The sequence below is a fragment of the Megalobrama amblycephala genome, linkage group LG1 (assembly GCF_018812025.1).
Source record: "Megalobrama amblycephala isolate DHTTF-2021 linkage group LG1, ASM1881202v1, whole genome shotgun sequence".
In the NCBI taxonomy this organism is placed as follows: Eukaryota; Metazoa; Chordata; class Actinopteri; order Cypriniformes; family Xenocyprididae; genus Megalobrama; species Megalobrama amblycephala.
This window is the reverse complement of record NC_063044.1, coordinates 632255-646713: the sequence shown is the minus strand read 5'-3', so window position 1 is coordinate 646713 and position 14459 is coordinate 632255. Positions and strand designations below refer to the sequence as shown.

The 14459-nt window shown below is 35.9% G+C and overlaps 2 protein-coding genes across 2 annotated transcripts; both read right to left on the bottom strand.

Moving 5' to 3' along the window:
* Positions 1–758: 758 nt before the first annotated feature.
* LOC125280795 (GTPase IMAP family member 8-like) lies at positions 759–6172 on the bottom strand. The gene is made up of 5 exons (XM_048211566.1): positions 6045–6172; positions 4068–4675; positions 3909–3958; positions 2499–2547; positions 759–2329 (listed from the first exon to the last, which is right to left on the bottom strand). The coding sequence occupies exons 2-5, from the start codon at positions 4651–4653 to the stop codon at positions 1557–1559; spliced, it is 1458 nt and encodes a 485-aa protein (XP_048067523.1). The 5' UTR covers positions 4654–4675; positions 6045–6172; the 3' UTR covers positions 759–1556.
* A 1209-nt stretch (positions 6173–7381) lies between these two features.
* LOC125242899 (GTPase IMAP family member 7) lies at positions 7382–9187 on the bottom strand. The gene is made up of 3 exons (XM_048152027.1): positions 9091–9187; positions 8846–8902; positions 7382–8643 (listed from the first exon to the last, which is right to left on the bottom strand). The coding sequence occupies exons 1-3, from the start codon at positions 9122–9124 to the stop codon at positions 7733–7735; spliced, it is 1002 nt and encodes a 333-aa protein (XP_048007984.1). The 5' UTR covers positions 9125–9187; the 3' UTR covers positions 7382–7732.
* Between the last annotated feature and the right edge of the window lie 5272 nt (positions 9188–14459).

Genomic DNA, 14459 nt, shown 5'->3' with positions numbered 1-14459 from the left:
TCAAGAAATTCATAAATAAAGAGAAAGAAAGAGGTTTAGAGATTTACAGCATCATGTGGTCAGATATGTAAAAACTTTGCTGTGATGCCGGTACATTATTGTCTCTGTTTTTAACAGAATTTTTTTATCTAATCTCTGAGCATCACCAAATAGTTCACCTTTATTTCCATTTTCTTTTAGTGGATGCTTTTATCTAGTGAGCTGTTCTTGATGGGCTTAAACCTGCTGGATCTTCTGGATCAAAATGAAATGTATGGTGATAACCTGTGAAACTTTAAAAATTAACAGTATTTGACAAATACAGTTACAAAATTTGAAGATGGACATTCTGTAACAGTATTCTTTACAGTTACAGTGAGGAGATCACAAGGGTAATTTTTTTATTTCATTTCTTTGGTTTAAGCAGATGTTGCCAAAGTTTGGTATAACTTGGGTGCACACTTACTTAATAAAAAAAGTGTATGATAATGATAATGTAAAACCCCTGTACAAGAGCTAGTTCCTCATCATATTCCAGGAAACAACCATTATTGTAAACATTAGTGATATCAATGGATTGTGGTGCTGGTGTTTCACTGTAAAACATGACATCTTTTCTTCAAAATATCGTTAATTCATTTTTTGTCTGTTTTCTCATTACAACAACATTAGACTCCGCACTTGGCACAAAACAATATAGAAACAAAAATGTTGTAGGGGAATTTTATAGTTAAAGACCCAAAAGACCAGTTATGATGAATAAAGACACAGAGTCAGAGTTTAAACAATTAAATTGAAGAACATTTTAATGAAGATTAGTTTGCAGTTTCATCAGCAGAAGTCAGCTTCAGGTCTCACAAGGAGTTTGTACGCTCCGCGTACATTCACATTTCCACAATAATTATACTCTAACAGAGTAAACTAACTACATCATTACATCAGGTTAAATGATTCTGATTGGCTAAGAAAAAAATAAACAAAATTAGTAATCTTCCACACATGGACAGATAGTCAGTCCATCATGATGCTGATGCTCATACCCTGAATTTAGGCACAGGATGTCCTGTTAAGTCATTAAAAAGGCGTCTGCTGGTCTCAAGCAGAGTGCCATCTGTCCATTGATACCAATACAGGACCTACACACAGAACACTAACGCACATACACAGATACACATGATTCACAACTTTGGCCCAGGCTCCAACAATAAACAGGAAAGATTCCCAAAACATAATGATAACATGTGCTTTTCTCTCAGTGAGAGGTACAGACAATATTCATCATTATTCTCTAGTGTTTGAAGATGAGAAGGAAAATAAATGTTTTAACATGTTGAAGAACTCATTCAAATAATTTAATATTTAGAAAGATAAATGTTGATTAATAACTTTGGGTCTTGTTAAATGTTGATTAATAACTTTTATTGCAAACTATAAACAATATTTACAAATCATGGTTGCAATAAAACAGAAGAACAAAAACATTATACTTATACATTAAAACATAATGCATGAAGTCCAAGAGCAGTGGGACCCCACTTGACTATTAACAGCAAGTCTTCAGCAGGCATGAGCTGGAGCTAAACCATGAAGGCCTTTAGCCCTGCAGGAGCAGAATTAGGCACCTCTGTGTATTCATTACTGGAACTTGATAAAATTTGTATTAACCACATGAAAATCTCCTTGAATTTGTGTAACACATATTCAAATGTACCCATATTTGCAATTTTCATCATCTCATTGGTGTAGCATCTTCCTTCATTTGATTTTATCATTATGTCAATCATCTGCAGTAATTCACTGACTTGTGCTCTGTTATTCCTATCTCTGTTGTTAATTACATGATATCTGCCCCCACATTTGTTTATTACACCAGACAGTAATTTGTTCTTTTCTATACCTGATTTTAATTTTTTACGATCACATTCATCCCCATGGGTGAAGACAATGATAATGTGCTTTGTCACATCTTTCCCAAAAACCTTCTCCACACGCCTCAACATGTCTTCCTCCTGCTCTGTGAAACGATTATACTCAAAGATTAAAAGGAAAGCATGAAGTGCTCCTTCGGAGAGATGCAAACTCCTCGCAAACTCTTTAGCTAATTGTTCCTTGTCAAGTTTTGAGTCAAAAAACCCAGGTGTGTCAATCACAGACACCTTCCTCCTATCTATGTTTGAGCATTTCAAACAACTTTCTATAGTTACAGCATTCACATCTTTTTCAGACCTGAATACTTCCTTTCGCAGGATGGTGTTTCCTGTTGCACTTTTCCCAACACCAGTCTTACCCAGAAGTAATATCTTACGAGGAGCGAGACTGTTGTTTTTGTCTGAGGACGTGGGCCCTGTAACTGTTTCAATAAAGAAAACAATATCAGAAACCCATCTAACTTGTCTTTGTAATCATGGATATGTCAATCAATTGCATCACCAGTTTGTTGGAAGAATAATAAATATGTACAAATAGTGTAATAGTGCAAATATGGGTGTCTTTACATGTCTTAGCATTATCACTTGTACCTGTAGTGTGACAGGGGCGGTTCTGATCTCTGTTTGGTAGGAGCTCTGCCTGTAAAACAGAGAATACATTTGCTTCACAGAGGATACGATACTGCATGAGTGTGCATTTTTACGTAAAGTGTGGTTCTACCATACGTACATTTACTTATGTTTTCATACACAGACTTAAATGTACAATATTGATGTACTGGCAGCACTAAAATGTAAATTATTTACATATTGCAGCTTTATTTGTGGCATTAAAGATTTTATTCTATTGTATTCAAGTGTCATATCAATTACATTATGTTTTCAGTTGCATTAATTAAATGCATTTACTCATCTATTTGATATGAAAATATAACATTTCGCTTTGAAATGTTTTGAAATCACCCATCACTAGATATTGTTGAATAAATTCGCTATTTTGTCTTTTTGATGCAAAAAAATATTCTCATCTTTTCATAACATTAAGGTTGAACCACTGTAGTCACATGAACTGTTTTAAATATGTCTTTAATATCTTTCTGGGCATTTAAATGTGTAAATAGTCTTGCTTTCAATGCAGGCCTCACTGAGCCATTGGATTTGATATTTCATCAAAAATATCTTAATTTGTGTTCTGAAGATGAACAAAGCTCTTACGGGTGTGGAACGACATGAGGGTGAGTAATTAATGACAGAAATTTCATTTTTTTTTTGGGTGAACTAACCCTTTAAGTAACAGGTAAATTGAACTGGGTAATCTAACAATTAAATCAATTAATAGTATCAAAGTTTTGGTTTAAAAATGTGTAATGTCTGAATTTTAACATTAAAATTTTAAGGTTTTGCACTGCAAATAATTATGTCCTTGGAATATTTATTTAAAGTTACAATATGTAGTTTTATTCACCGCTAGAGGTCACCTGTTCAAAACAAAGGAGTAGCTTGATGACGCAGAGTTCGAGCGAGGAATCTTGGAAGTTGTCGTCTTCATCTCACAGCCAGAAAAGAATTGGGCTGGGACTCGAGCAGAAATTATGTTCATGGATTAGATTATTAACGTTACTGTAATATGAAGCAGAGCAGAGCAGAGCGAGTGATGTTGGAGCTGAACGAGGAAAAACACGACACGCCTCAGGAGCAGCGGGAGTTTTATTATGCTGCAGTCACCGCTTCCGCTTCTTCCAGTCAAGCGTATGAGGTAACACAGCACTGTTTATCATATTACAGACATTTGAGTGCGTTGAAAATTATGTTATGACGTTACGCTGTGCGTTTCCTCGGCGGCTGCTGTGAGACAGCTATACCAATTTTAGAATATAATTAATAAATGCTGGGTGGCTTGTGTTGATAAATTGGCATGCATTTAATTTTAAAACGTATTGCATGATGGAGAAAATACTGTGTTAGCTACTTTTAATCTAATGTGTCTATGTGTGAACTTACCCCCTGGTTCTGGTTTTCAAGCTGTGATGTGTGGCTTAGCTGGTTTTGAGCTGCAAGATGAAGAGATATACTATAATTACTTCATTTCCACTGTGAGCAAGAATAGTTTATGCCAATATTCCAGTGATTTTACAAGGACGGGTACCAAACCATACTTACAAATACTAATATTGGTACTCATTATTTGACCAATTAGTTCTTCAGCTTGCTCTCTATTGCTTGGATCACATTTGTTGTTGAAAACCTGATACTGGTTGTTAACTTTCTGCATCAGCTCTTTAAGATCTTCTGATTCTTCCTTGTACTGGTCAATGGTGACTTCATTGCTCTGCAGCTCATCTCCTTTAGTGAAGATAATCCAGGTGTTTGGCATATTGTTGACCCCTAAAAATTGTAAAATTAAATTAGCAGCTTTCTTCTCTTGTTCTGCAAATCTATCGGTGTCAATCACCAATAGAAACACAGTGGGGACTGAATCATCCAAGTGAAGAAGAGTCTGGCATTTGCTCTCAATATCTTCACTCTGAACCCCAGGACCTAAAAACCCAGGTGTGTCATAAACATCTATACTGAGTCCATTAATGGTCACTGTTCCACGCTGAACATCTTGTGTTACTGCCTTTAAACTTTTCTTTGAATGAAAAGTTCTCTCTCCCAATATGGTATTTCCGGTGGCACTTTTTCCAGCTCCAACCTGTCCAAGAAGGACCAAATGACAATGCAGAGATGAGGATTCACTCTGCATTTTGTAGTAAAGTTTAGATCACCTTAAAAAGAGAGGGTGTGAGAAAAAACGTTAGAAAAAAAATGTTAATCACTCAATCAAACTGCACCACAATAAAGGCAAAAACTAGAATGAGTGACAGCTGTTAGAGATTATAAAGAGAGCTCTCTTCTGTCTAATATAATATATTCAGAATTTGAATAAAACCTTTGTTTTCTGGGGTTGACAAGTGGTCATGTCCATGCTTAAACACATAGGCCCATCCGTAGGATTCACTCTCCAAATTGCAATGGCTGACAGTGATAACCGTACAGCAAAGGGCGAGACAAAAATACCCTCACTATTTCAGAAGCAGATTCTGTGATTCTGCAGCTGGGCCCAGTCCAAATGCAGGATTTTGCTGCATTAGGTACGGCAACCCACATGAAAAAATACTATAGTAATTTATAGTATACTATAGTGTTTTTGAACCATACTATAGTAAACTGTAGTATACTGTATATATTATAGTATTTACAACAATAATGAATGCTACAGCATACTGTAGTATTAACTATAGTGAACTGACAAACGGTAATAAATACTGTAGTATACTTTAGTTTTTACCACAGTAAACTGTAGTGTATATTGTAGTATAATTACCCTACAGTTGTAGAAAACTTAGCACAGTATTGGGTAAAGAAATATGTTTATATTACTAGTTGTTATACCACAACAAATTAATCCAAGCACTTTACAGCATTTACTATAAATTACTATAGTATTTTTTCATGTGGGAATTGTTATTTATTATTTGAATTAGCTTCCATGCCAAATCACGCATACAGTATGCTTGCTTTTCCAAATTAACAGTGGTTTCTGAACTTACATTCTGCTTTGAAAGCTCATAATCTTGAGATGTTTATTAACATGAAGAAATAAAATCTATAAAATCTAATAAATACAAAATAATACACATTTTACCTTTTCGTAAAATGCGCAGAACTGTGTCAGATCGATTATAAAGTATATAACGTTAGGCCTATTGAAAATGCACTCTTACATTTATAACTATGGATAGGTTTTCAACGAAATATTAAAAACAAATGTCTTCTACAGACAGGACAAAATGGCTGTCTCAGGATGGGATGGATGTACAAAAGCGCCATCGATCACGAAAACGTACTTTTTAAACATCGTGTTTCCGCGTCTTTAGCTTCATTCAAACTATTAGGCCATTTGACAAAATAGTAGCTATATGACTTTCCACATATAAAGCGACCGATTAACGAAAAATTAAAATAACAACCAAGTCCCTCGCAGTTGTGCTTTCTCCGAATCAATGTTTTTTCCTAAGAAAATATCTACAATGACAGTTGTGTTTAGTTCTGTAAGTTAGAAAAGTGAAACATGCAAACAATACATAGGCCTACCATTCCCAATGTTATAGTTATATGAAACAAATTATTTCATTATAGCAACAGTCTTCGTGTCGAGCGATTGCTTTCACTTCCTTGTTGTAGCAATTTAGCAAAAACAAAGCTAATGTTCTGTGACTTTCACTTTCTTAACCCTGCCCCATTGGTTCTACTCCCTGTCAATCATAGTTGGAGGCGATGACGTCATCAGCGCTCATATCCAATCCTCGGACGCCGGAATCCATAAAAGGGAGACGCCGTGTTATAGTACGAGCTCGTCGCTTGATGATGCTATAGCCTTCTAGAAGTGGGTGTAAAACCGTTTGGTATCATACAGGACATGAGTAAAATACAATAAAAGCTATACATGCAATGCCCCCCAATGTGGATTTACTTTTAAATTGTAACATATTTAGATGAAATCAAATGAAATTTAGAAACCAAATGAAATATTTGATCATTCGGGCCCTAGTTGTTATAGAACAAAATGTAAAAATAAAAGATGGGGTTATTAAAAAAAAAGGATACACTTTTACAAAATGTAAGAATTTTGACAATTATTTTGACAATTTAGTTGATATAGTAGCCTAATCGAATAACCGATGACTGACAAAGCAGAATTCCAGTAAAAGAGAATTATCTCAAAGGAAAATCATTCTATGACTTACGTACAGGCATATGAATAGTTACATATTTTATTTCCCATTTTTAAAATGAAGATATGTCATAATAGTACACATTGTACTATTTAAATTGATTTCTGTATGTTGTAATGTTATTTGTTTTCTGTAATTGTTGTTACCCCCCCCCCCCCACACACACACACACACTCATGTCCCACCCATGCTTGTTACATGACACATGCAGAAAAAAAAAAGTAAATTGTGCGCCTGATTTATAAATCGAGGGAATGACTTAGTAAAGTTAAACAATTTACGTTTTTCCTCTGCATGTCATGTGCGGGGCTCCGTAGAAACACTGTAAGTTGAAATTTAATGATTTCACTTAACTAATATGAGAGATGCCTGAAATGTACATATAATTCATGGAAATATTAAATAATATAATAACAAATTTTAAACATACATTCCCCTGGTTTCACAGACAAGGCTTAAGCTATATTCCTAGACTAAAATACATGTTTGAGCAGTTAACTGAAAGAAACTTGCACTGATACAGGTATATAAGGCTCATTGTTTTGTCTCAAGATGCACACCAGTAAAGTTTTTTTCTAGTGTACATTTATAAAAGCTACGTAAATTCCCTAATTGAACTAAGACCTAATCCTGGCTTAATCTAAGCCCCGTCTGTGAAACCAGACTTAGGTGTTTTATACCACACAAACACTGGATGTTTTGAAAAAGGTTGTTGACAGATGTATTGAAATTGCAATGTAATTACAATGTAATGTAATGAATTGTAAGTGAATTGCAAACAAAAACTCTCTCTCTCTCTCTCTCTCTCACACACACACACACACACACACACAAAGGCTACCTTTTGCTCTAAATGCATGCAATAGAAAGTTGTATAACATCATGCTAAATACACAATAAACTGGCCATAAAATAACTACACTTCATAAACACTGAGAAACAGCAATAGAAACTGTAAGAATCAAAGATCAGATATAAAAAATAATGTCCATGGGCTAATTATTGCCTAATGATACAAAAAATAATAATAATCAGTTTTTGAATAAGTCAGACACGAAGCTTTTGTAGTTTTCTGCTGATCTCTGGGAGGTTTTCTTTCACATGTGTCTCTTCCACCTCTTGTCTCGCATTCTTGCATCTCTGCTCATAAAAACGCTTAAACTCGTTACAATGTTTATACTTCTTTTTCAGTTTTTCTTCCAGCTCTTTAATTTTCAAGTCTTTTCCCTGTCCGGATTCTTTCAGTTGTCTAATGGTCTCCTCCAGTTTGGTCTTTTCTTCATTAAATTTGGCTGTTAGATCCTGTATAATCTGACTGTATTCCTTTCTCAGCTCTTCCTCCTTCTTCTTCAGCATTTCTTCCACACGCTGAAACATGTCACTGGTGTAATACTGATCTCCATTCATGTGCAACATGTCATCAACCTTCTCCAGGAACTCCAAAACCTGTTTGCGATCATCAATTTTAGTGTTGTCGAACACATGATACCGTTCGCCACAAGATTTTATGAGCTGTGTTAAATCATGCCGTGCTTCACTCAGAGTTTTCTCAATGTCTTCTGTCAGTTTATCACCGTGAGTGAAGAGGATGATTGTGTGTTTATCTGCTTCTTCTCCAAATACAGCTCTGATCTTTTCCACTGACCTCTTCTCCTCTTCAGTGTACGGACCCAGTTTAATGACCAGGACAATAGCATGAGGTCCAGGTGCCGTCATGTTTATACACTTACTCATCTCCTTTATGATTTCATTCTCCGAGAGTGAAGTATCAAAGATCCCTGGACAATCAACCAGCTCCAGCTGATGATCTGCAACCTCTCCGCTCTCCTTCCAGCACTCTTTGGTCACAGATGAAGCACTTTTGGCATCTCTGAAGACTCTCCTGCCCAGGATGGTGTTTCCAGAGGAGCTTTTACCTGCTCCAGTTCTTCCAACCAACACCATCCTTCTCAAAGACACTGAACAAAACAGTAAAAAGATGGGCAGAATTCAGTGATTCACCAGTGAATGAATAAATAATACTAAATGAATGGATAAATAAATATGATTATTCAAAAAAATGTTAATACTAAATCTGAAATAGGGCTAAATTCATTTAAATAACATTGAGAAAATAAGTATGATAATAGCTAGTGTAGCCTATGTTTTAGGCACACTTACTATTTGGACGATTAAAATCAGGACTTTTACTTCTTATACTTGTCTTATCATCAGGATCTAGAAATGTTTGGAAAAACGAACAAGCAGAAGAAATATTAAATTTTTAATAAACAAATTAAAAATCAGCATTCATACCAAATATAATAATGCAGTAATACAGAAAACGAAAGTAAAACATATACTAGACTACAAGGAATCAGAAACAAATGGCGTATTATCTTTACAAATAAACTACGCGTAGTTACCTTTTGGGTCTGGTGTGGTACTTGAAGACGACATGATTCAGATTTAGTGTTAGCTACAGTAACATCTTCCGCAGAATGGCGTATTTCGGTGCCGTGCGCAAACAGATCACGTGACCGGAAAATAGCGACATAGATCTTGGACTTCACAAACCTCAAATCTAGGGATATTTTTTTTCACATATTCAGTAAACAAATAACAAGAATATCACATTATTCTGATATACATTCAAGAATCATAAAGGTCATTTGACATTTACATACATGGCTGAGGCTAGGCTACTTAAACATTTTAGTCAATAATGCACCTATTCAGAAATGTGTCCCACCCTCAGACATACGGAGTTAAAATAATAATAATAATAATAATAATAATAATAATAATAGTAACCCATAAGGCAACATTCCTGGTCTCTTATGTCCAGCTGTGATGAATGCGTCTTTGGTTAAATAATGGAGTGATGAGGTCATCTGCTGGCGGATTTTTGATGGGAATTCTGCCTGTTCCCACTTTCATGCTAAAAGAAAGCTGTATAACAGCGCTAATGTGATGTACATTTCATTAATCATTTTCAGGAATTTTTCAACTACTTTATGGAAACAGTGATTGCTTTTTGCATAATATTCAGAACCAGAATCAGAAAAAAGTTTTATTGTCAGGTTCACAAATATGAGGAATTTGTTTTGGTGCTTCCACAGCAAAAACAGAGTGACAGTGACAAGACACAGATAATAAAAATAATAAAAATATGAATAAACAGATTAAACAAACTAAATTTTGATTAAAAAAAAAAAAGAAGAAAAAAAAAAAAAATATATATATATATATATGGGGAAAATGCTGGGAGCCACCATAAACTCATGGCTCCCAGCATGCATTGTGGCATGAAGCATGTCACAATTGTTGAGATTCATATGCTGATCATTGATGTCTGTGTGTGTCTAAAACAAAAATTCCCAGGTGTATTTAAAAATCAAAATGTCTGATCTGTTGTATTATTGATGAATATAATCTATTGATAACAAATAACCACTTTTGGTAAGGGATGAAATTAGTAAATTATTCTACAATATCTCACAGAAGTGAGTGCACCCCTCACATTTTTGCAAATATTTTATCATATCTTTTCATGTGACAACACTGAAGAAATTACACTTTGCTACAATGTAAAGTAGTGAGTGTACAGCTTTTATAACAGTGTAAATTTGCTGTCTCCTCAAAATAACTCAACACACAGCCATTAATGTTTAAACCGCTGGCCACAAAAGTGAGTACACCCCTAAGTGAAAATGTCCAAATTGGGCCCAAGGTGTCAATATTTTGTGTGGCCACCATTATTTTCCAGCACTGCCTTAATCCTCTTGGGCATGGAGTTCACCAGAGCTTCACAGGTTACCACTGGAGTCCTCTTCCACTCCTCCATTGACGACATCACAGAGCTGGTGGATGTTAGAGACCTTGCGCTCCTCCACCTTCCGTTTTGAGGATACCCCACAGATGCTCAATAGGGTTTAGGTTTGGAGACATGCTTAAACTGTGGCTCCCCAGTGCTGGCAGCACTCATGCAGCCTCAGACCGCCATGCTTGACTGTAGGCAAGACACACTTGTCTTTGTACTCCTCACCTGGTTGCCGCCACACACGCTTGACACCATCTGAACCAAATAAGTTTATCTTGGTCTCATCAGACCACAGGACATGGTTCCAGTAATCCATGTCCTTAGCCTGCTTGTCTTCAGCAAACTGTTTGAAGACTTTCTTTTGCATCATCTTTAGAAGAAGCTTCCTTCTGGGACGACAGCCATGCAGACCAAATTGATGCAGTGAGCAGCATATGGTCTGACCGCTGACAGGCTGACCCCCCACCCCTTCAACCTCTGCAGCAATGCTGGCAGCACTCATATGTCTATTTCCCAAACACAACCTCTGGATATGATGCTGAGCGTGTGCACTCAACTTCTCTGGCCTGTTCTGAGTGGAACCTGTCCGGTTAAAAGCTTACGCTGTATGTCCTACGCCTTCCCTATTCAATTTACGGAACGAACGCAGCACCAGTTCCGTTTTTTCCGTAAGTAGAGTAGGAAAGGTGTAGGACATACAGCGTAAGCTTTTTGAAGAATACGCAAAGCGGAAGCACGTGCAAGGCGATCATTTGTGTTTATAAAGCATATAAAATTTTATTTTTTTTACGAAAATGACAGATCGTTTCGCTATAAAAGCCCTTTGAAGCTGCACTGAAACTGTAATTTTGACCTTCAACCATTTGGAGAGACCACTGAAGTTCATTATAAGGAGAATAATCCTGGAATGTTTTCATCAAAAACCTTAATTTCTTTTCGACCAAAGAAAGAAAGACATGAACATCTTGGATGACATGGGGGTGAGTAAATTATCAGGAAAAGTTTATTTGAAAGTAAACTAATCCTTTAAACTACGCCAGAGCGCATACACACCTCATGCACCGAATGTTGTGCGTGCGCTTAAGGCAGCTGGACATAGTGGTGTTTTAGAGGTTAAAAATGATATAAATACTGTTCAGTTTCTCGCACAAACCAATCGTTTCGTGTCTTAGGACATCAATGTGTCGTCACGAGCCGCAGGGTTTAATTTGGATTTGTCTGTGCATGTTTTTTTTACTCTTATAGACGAAGATCCCATTGTCATGCATTATACGACTGACAGACGGCAACGGTTGCAGTTAAAAATCATCATTTGTGTTCTACTGAAGAAACAAAGACACCTACATCTTGATGCCCTGGGGGTAAGCAGATAAACATCAAATTTTTATTTCTGGGTGAACTATCCCTTTAAGTAGGAGTTTTGAAAATTTACCAGTTGCTTATGAAAATTGCACCAAAGCAATTAAAAAAAACCCCTGTAATTTGATACGCTACTCCACATAGAAAGAACAGACCTGCCAATTATTTTTCTTATTTTGCAAATTATCTGCCAACAGAGTAAGAAAAAAACAGCAGCAGCTATTTCCACTAAGTGGAAATAGCATATTTTCTTAGCGATACATGCTATTTACAGTAAGTGCAAAAAGCTGTAGATGCTAAAAAATAGAAAATAGTTATATATTTACCATGTAAAAGTATCGGTTCTTTGCAATAGGTGTAAATAGTAATTAGATGCTATTTATACTTCATACTAGCAGATACATACTATTTGCACCTCAGTATTGTTGTATATTAATAGGATACATCAATAACATTGTGTAAATAATAATATATATATTAAAATTATAAATACTTTTGTCATTATTAAGCAACAATTATGCACTTTACTTCCACTTTTAGACCATTTTCCTCATTTTATTTTTAAATAAATGCCTTTTTATGTGATATGTGATGGGAAAAGGGAGAAGAGCGAGCTCCTCAAAAGGTGCATTTGAACCGTTCAATCACAACACAAGTCAGTTCTACAGGTCTTACACGCTACTGCCTACACCACTGATGCCAGTGAATGACATTTTTAACCTTGTGTGACATTGGTGGGCGGAGCTATTGTTAATTCGCACTTAGTAATAGACACTCCGAGTAATCGTGTTTTTTGTTTGCATTAAAGGTCCCGTTTTTCGTGGTTTTTTGAAGCTTTGATTGTGTTTATAGTGGGCAATATAACATGTGTTCATGTTTCGCGTGTTAAAAAAAACACAGTATTTTTCACATAATTTACTTATCTGTATACGCTGTTTCCACTGTCATAAAAACGGGCTGATGACTTCCTTGTTCTATGAAGTCCCTCCTTCAGAAATACGTAACGAGTTCTGATTGTGTTCCTGTGTTGTGATTCGACAGCAGCTTAGCGCTCCTTGCCCGGAAAGGTCACGCCTCTTACCATAACGTGGAGATGCACGCGCTCAGTGTTATTGTAAACATGTCTTTAATTTTACCCTATCAATTTGAGCCGGAATCAGACCCGGTGATTGGACTGCGGGATGAAAATAACAGCGTTTCGACGACATGGCGACAAACACACTCTACAAACGCAACTCTTGTGTATTCCTGTGGGCGGAGGTTAGTCAAAAAACTGTTTTAGTGACGTCATTAAAGAAGGAAGTAGAGGGATGTAGTCCAAACTGCCCGTTCGATGTAGGCGACTTCTGTTAAATAAAATATCTCGCTTGGCATTGAACTTTGAGCTTTAAAATTTTACAGATTTTATTTGTACTCTTACAACAACATTACACACTAACTAAAGTTTGAAACATGGGATCACGAAGAACGGGACCTTTAAGATTAAGTTACCACACTAGCAGATATTTTTACTTAAGTAAATGCACTTAACTTAGACTAAATATCTTGTATCATTTTCCTATATAGAAAATCCATCTTGATTTAAGAATTTTTTAGATATTTGTACTTGTACTTGTGACCAGGTTAGGTTCACAGACTAAGTTACCAACTGACTCTGACTATAAGTTACCTCTCTTTGAGAAACGGGCTTGACTTACCCTGCTTTCTCGAGTTTGACATACTTCTCATTCTGAAATGGAAAACCCAGAGTTTCCCTCATTTCAGGGCTAACATACTCAGAGTTTTCACTTAACCTCCTTTCTGAAACAGGCCCCGATCACATTATTTAGCATTCATGTAAAGTTTGGATTCATTAACATGAATGATTTGTTGTTTCTGACGTACTCCACGCATTGTGCTACTTTCGCTTCGAGACGTCCAGTGTAGAAAGTATCCAGAGTAGACACAGTGTTAGTAGACACCAGGTGAGTTTGAAAAAAAATAAAAAATAAAAAATAAAATAAAATAAAATAAAAGACAACAATGAAAATAGACCATTCAAAAGTGAATGAACTGAACAGTTTTGTTTTGTTTTGCCTGACCATCACAAAGTAAAGCCAAGCAAAAGCGCCCATTTAGGCTATGTTTCTGCCCCCCAAAATTTTCACCTGTGGTAAGTAATTATTGTTACTAGGAGGACCCTACTACAGGAAATTTGAAAATGTGTTTTAAAATGCTAAATGTCATTTTAATTAATATGTGGACAATTTCAATATTTTAATGCATTTGGTGGAATTGTGAGATGGTCCCTTGCGCGTTAAAGCATTCTCAGGTATAAATATGGAGCTATAAAGAGCTTTTATTTAATGTTTCATGTCGATATGCAAGTCGCATATTGTTAAAACTAACTGAGGTATTGATATCTTTGTAAGACTGTCGAGTCTATAGAACAGAGGCATGGGAAATCGAATGTCTGATGTCCGTATCAAACCTAAAACCAGCTTTACCATGCTATGGTAGCAAGATAGACAAGTAAACAACAAGTAAACTTGTTCCAATAAAGCTACAGAAGAAGGATTAAATTAATACAAATTTTTAAAACTGTAAATAGCACTCACCTTGAAGAATATCAGG

Excerpts from the sequence above, each read along its gene's own strand:
- LOC125280795 (XM_048211566.1), bottom strand. The coding sequence starts at position 4,653 with ATGCAGAGTGAATCCTCATCTCTGCATTGTCATTTGGTCCTTCTTGGA. Across the intron at positions 3,959-4,067 it reads GAGTACCAATATTAGTATTT|CTCAAAACCAGCTAAGCCAC; the intron begins GTAAGTATGGTT and ends TTCATCTTGCAG. Across the intron at positions 2,330-2,498 it reads CCGCCCCTGTCACACTACAG|TTACAGGGCCCACGTCCTCA; the intron begins GTACAAGTGATA and ends TTATTGAAACAG.
- LOC125242899 (XM_048152027.1), bottom strand. The coding sequence starts at position 9,124 with ATGTCGTCTTCAAGTACCACACCAGACCCAAAAG. Across the intron at positions 8,903-9,090 it reads TACCACACCAGACCCAAAAG|ATCCTGATGATAAGACAAGT; the intron begins GTAACTACGCGT and ends AAACATTTCTAG. Across the intron at positions 8,644-8,845 it reads TGATTTTAATCGTCCAAATA|TGTCTTTGAGAAGGATGGTG; the intron begins GTAAGTGTGCCT and ends TGTTTTGTTCAG.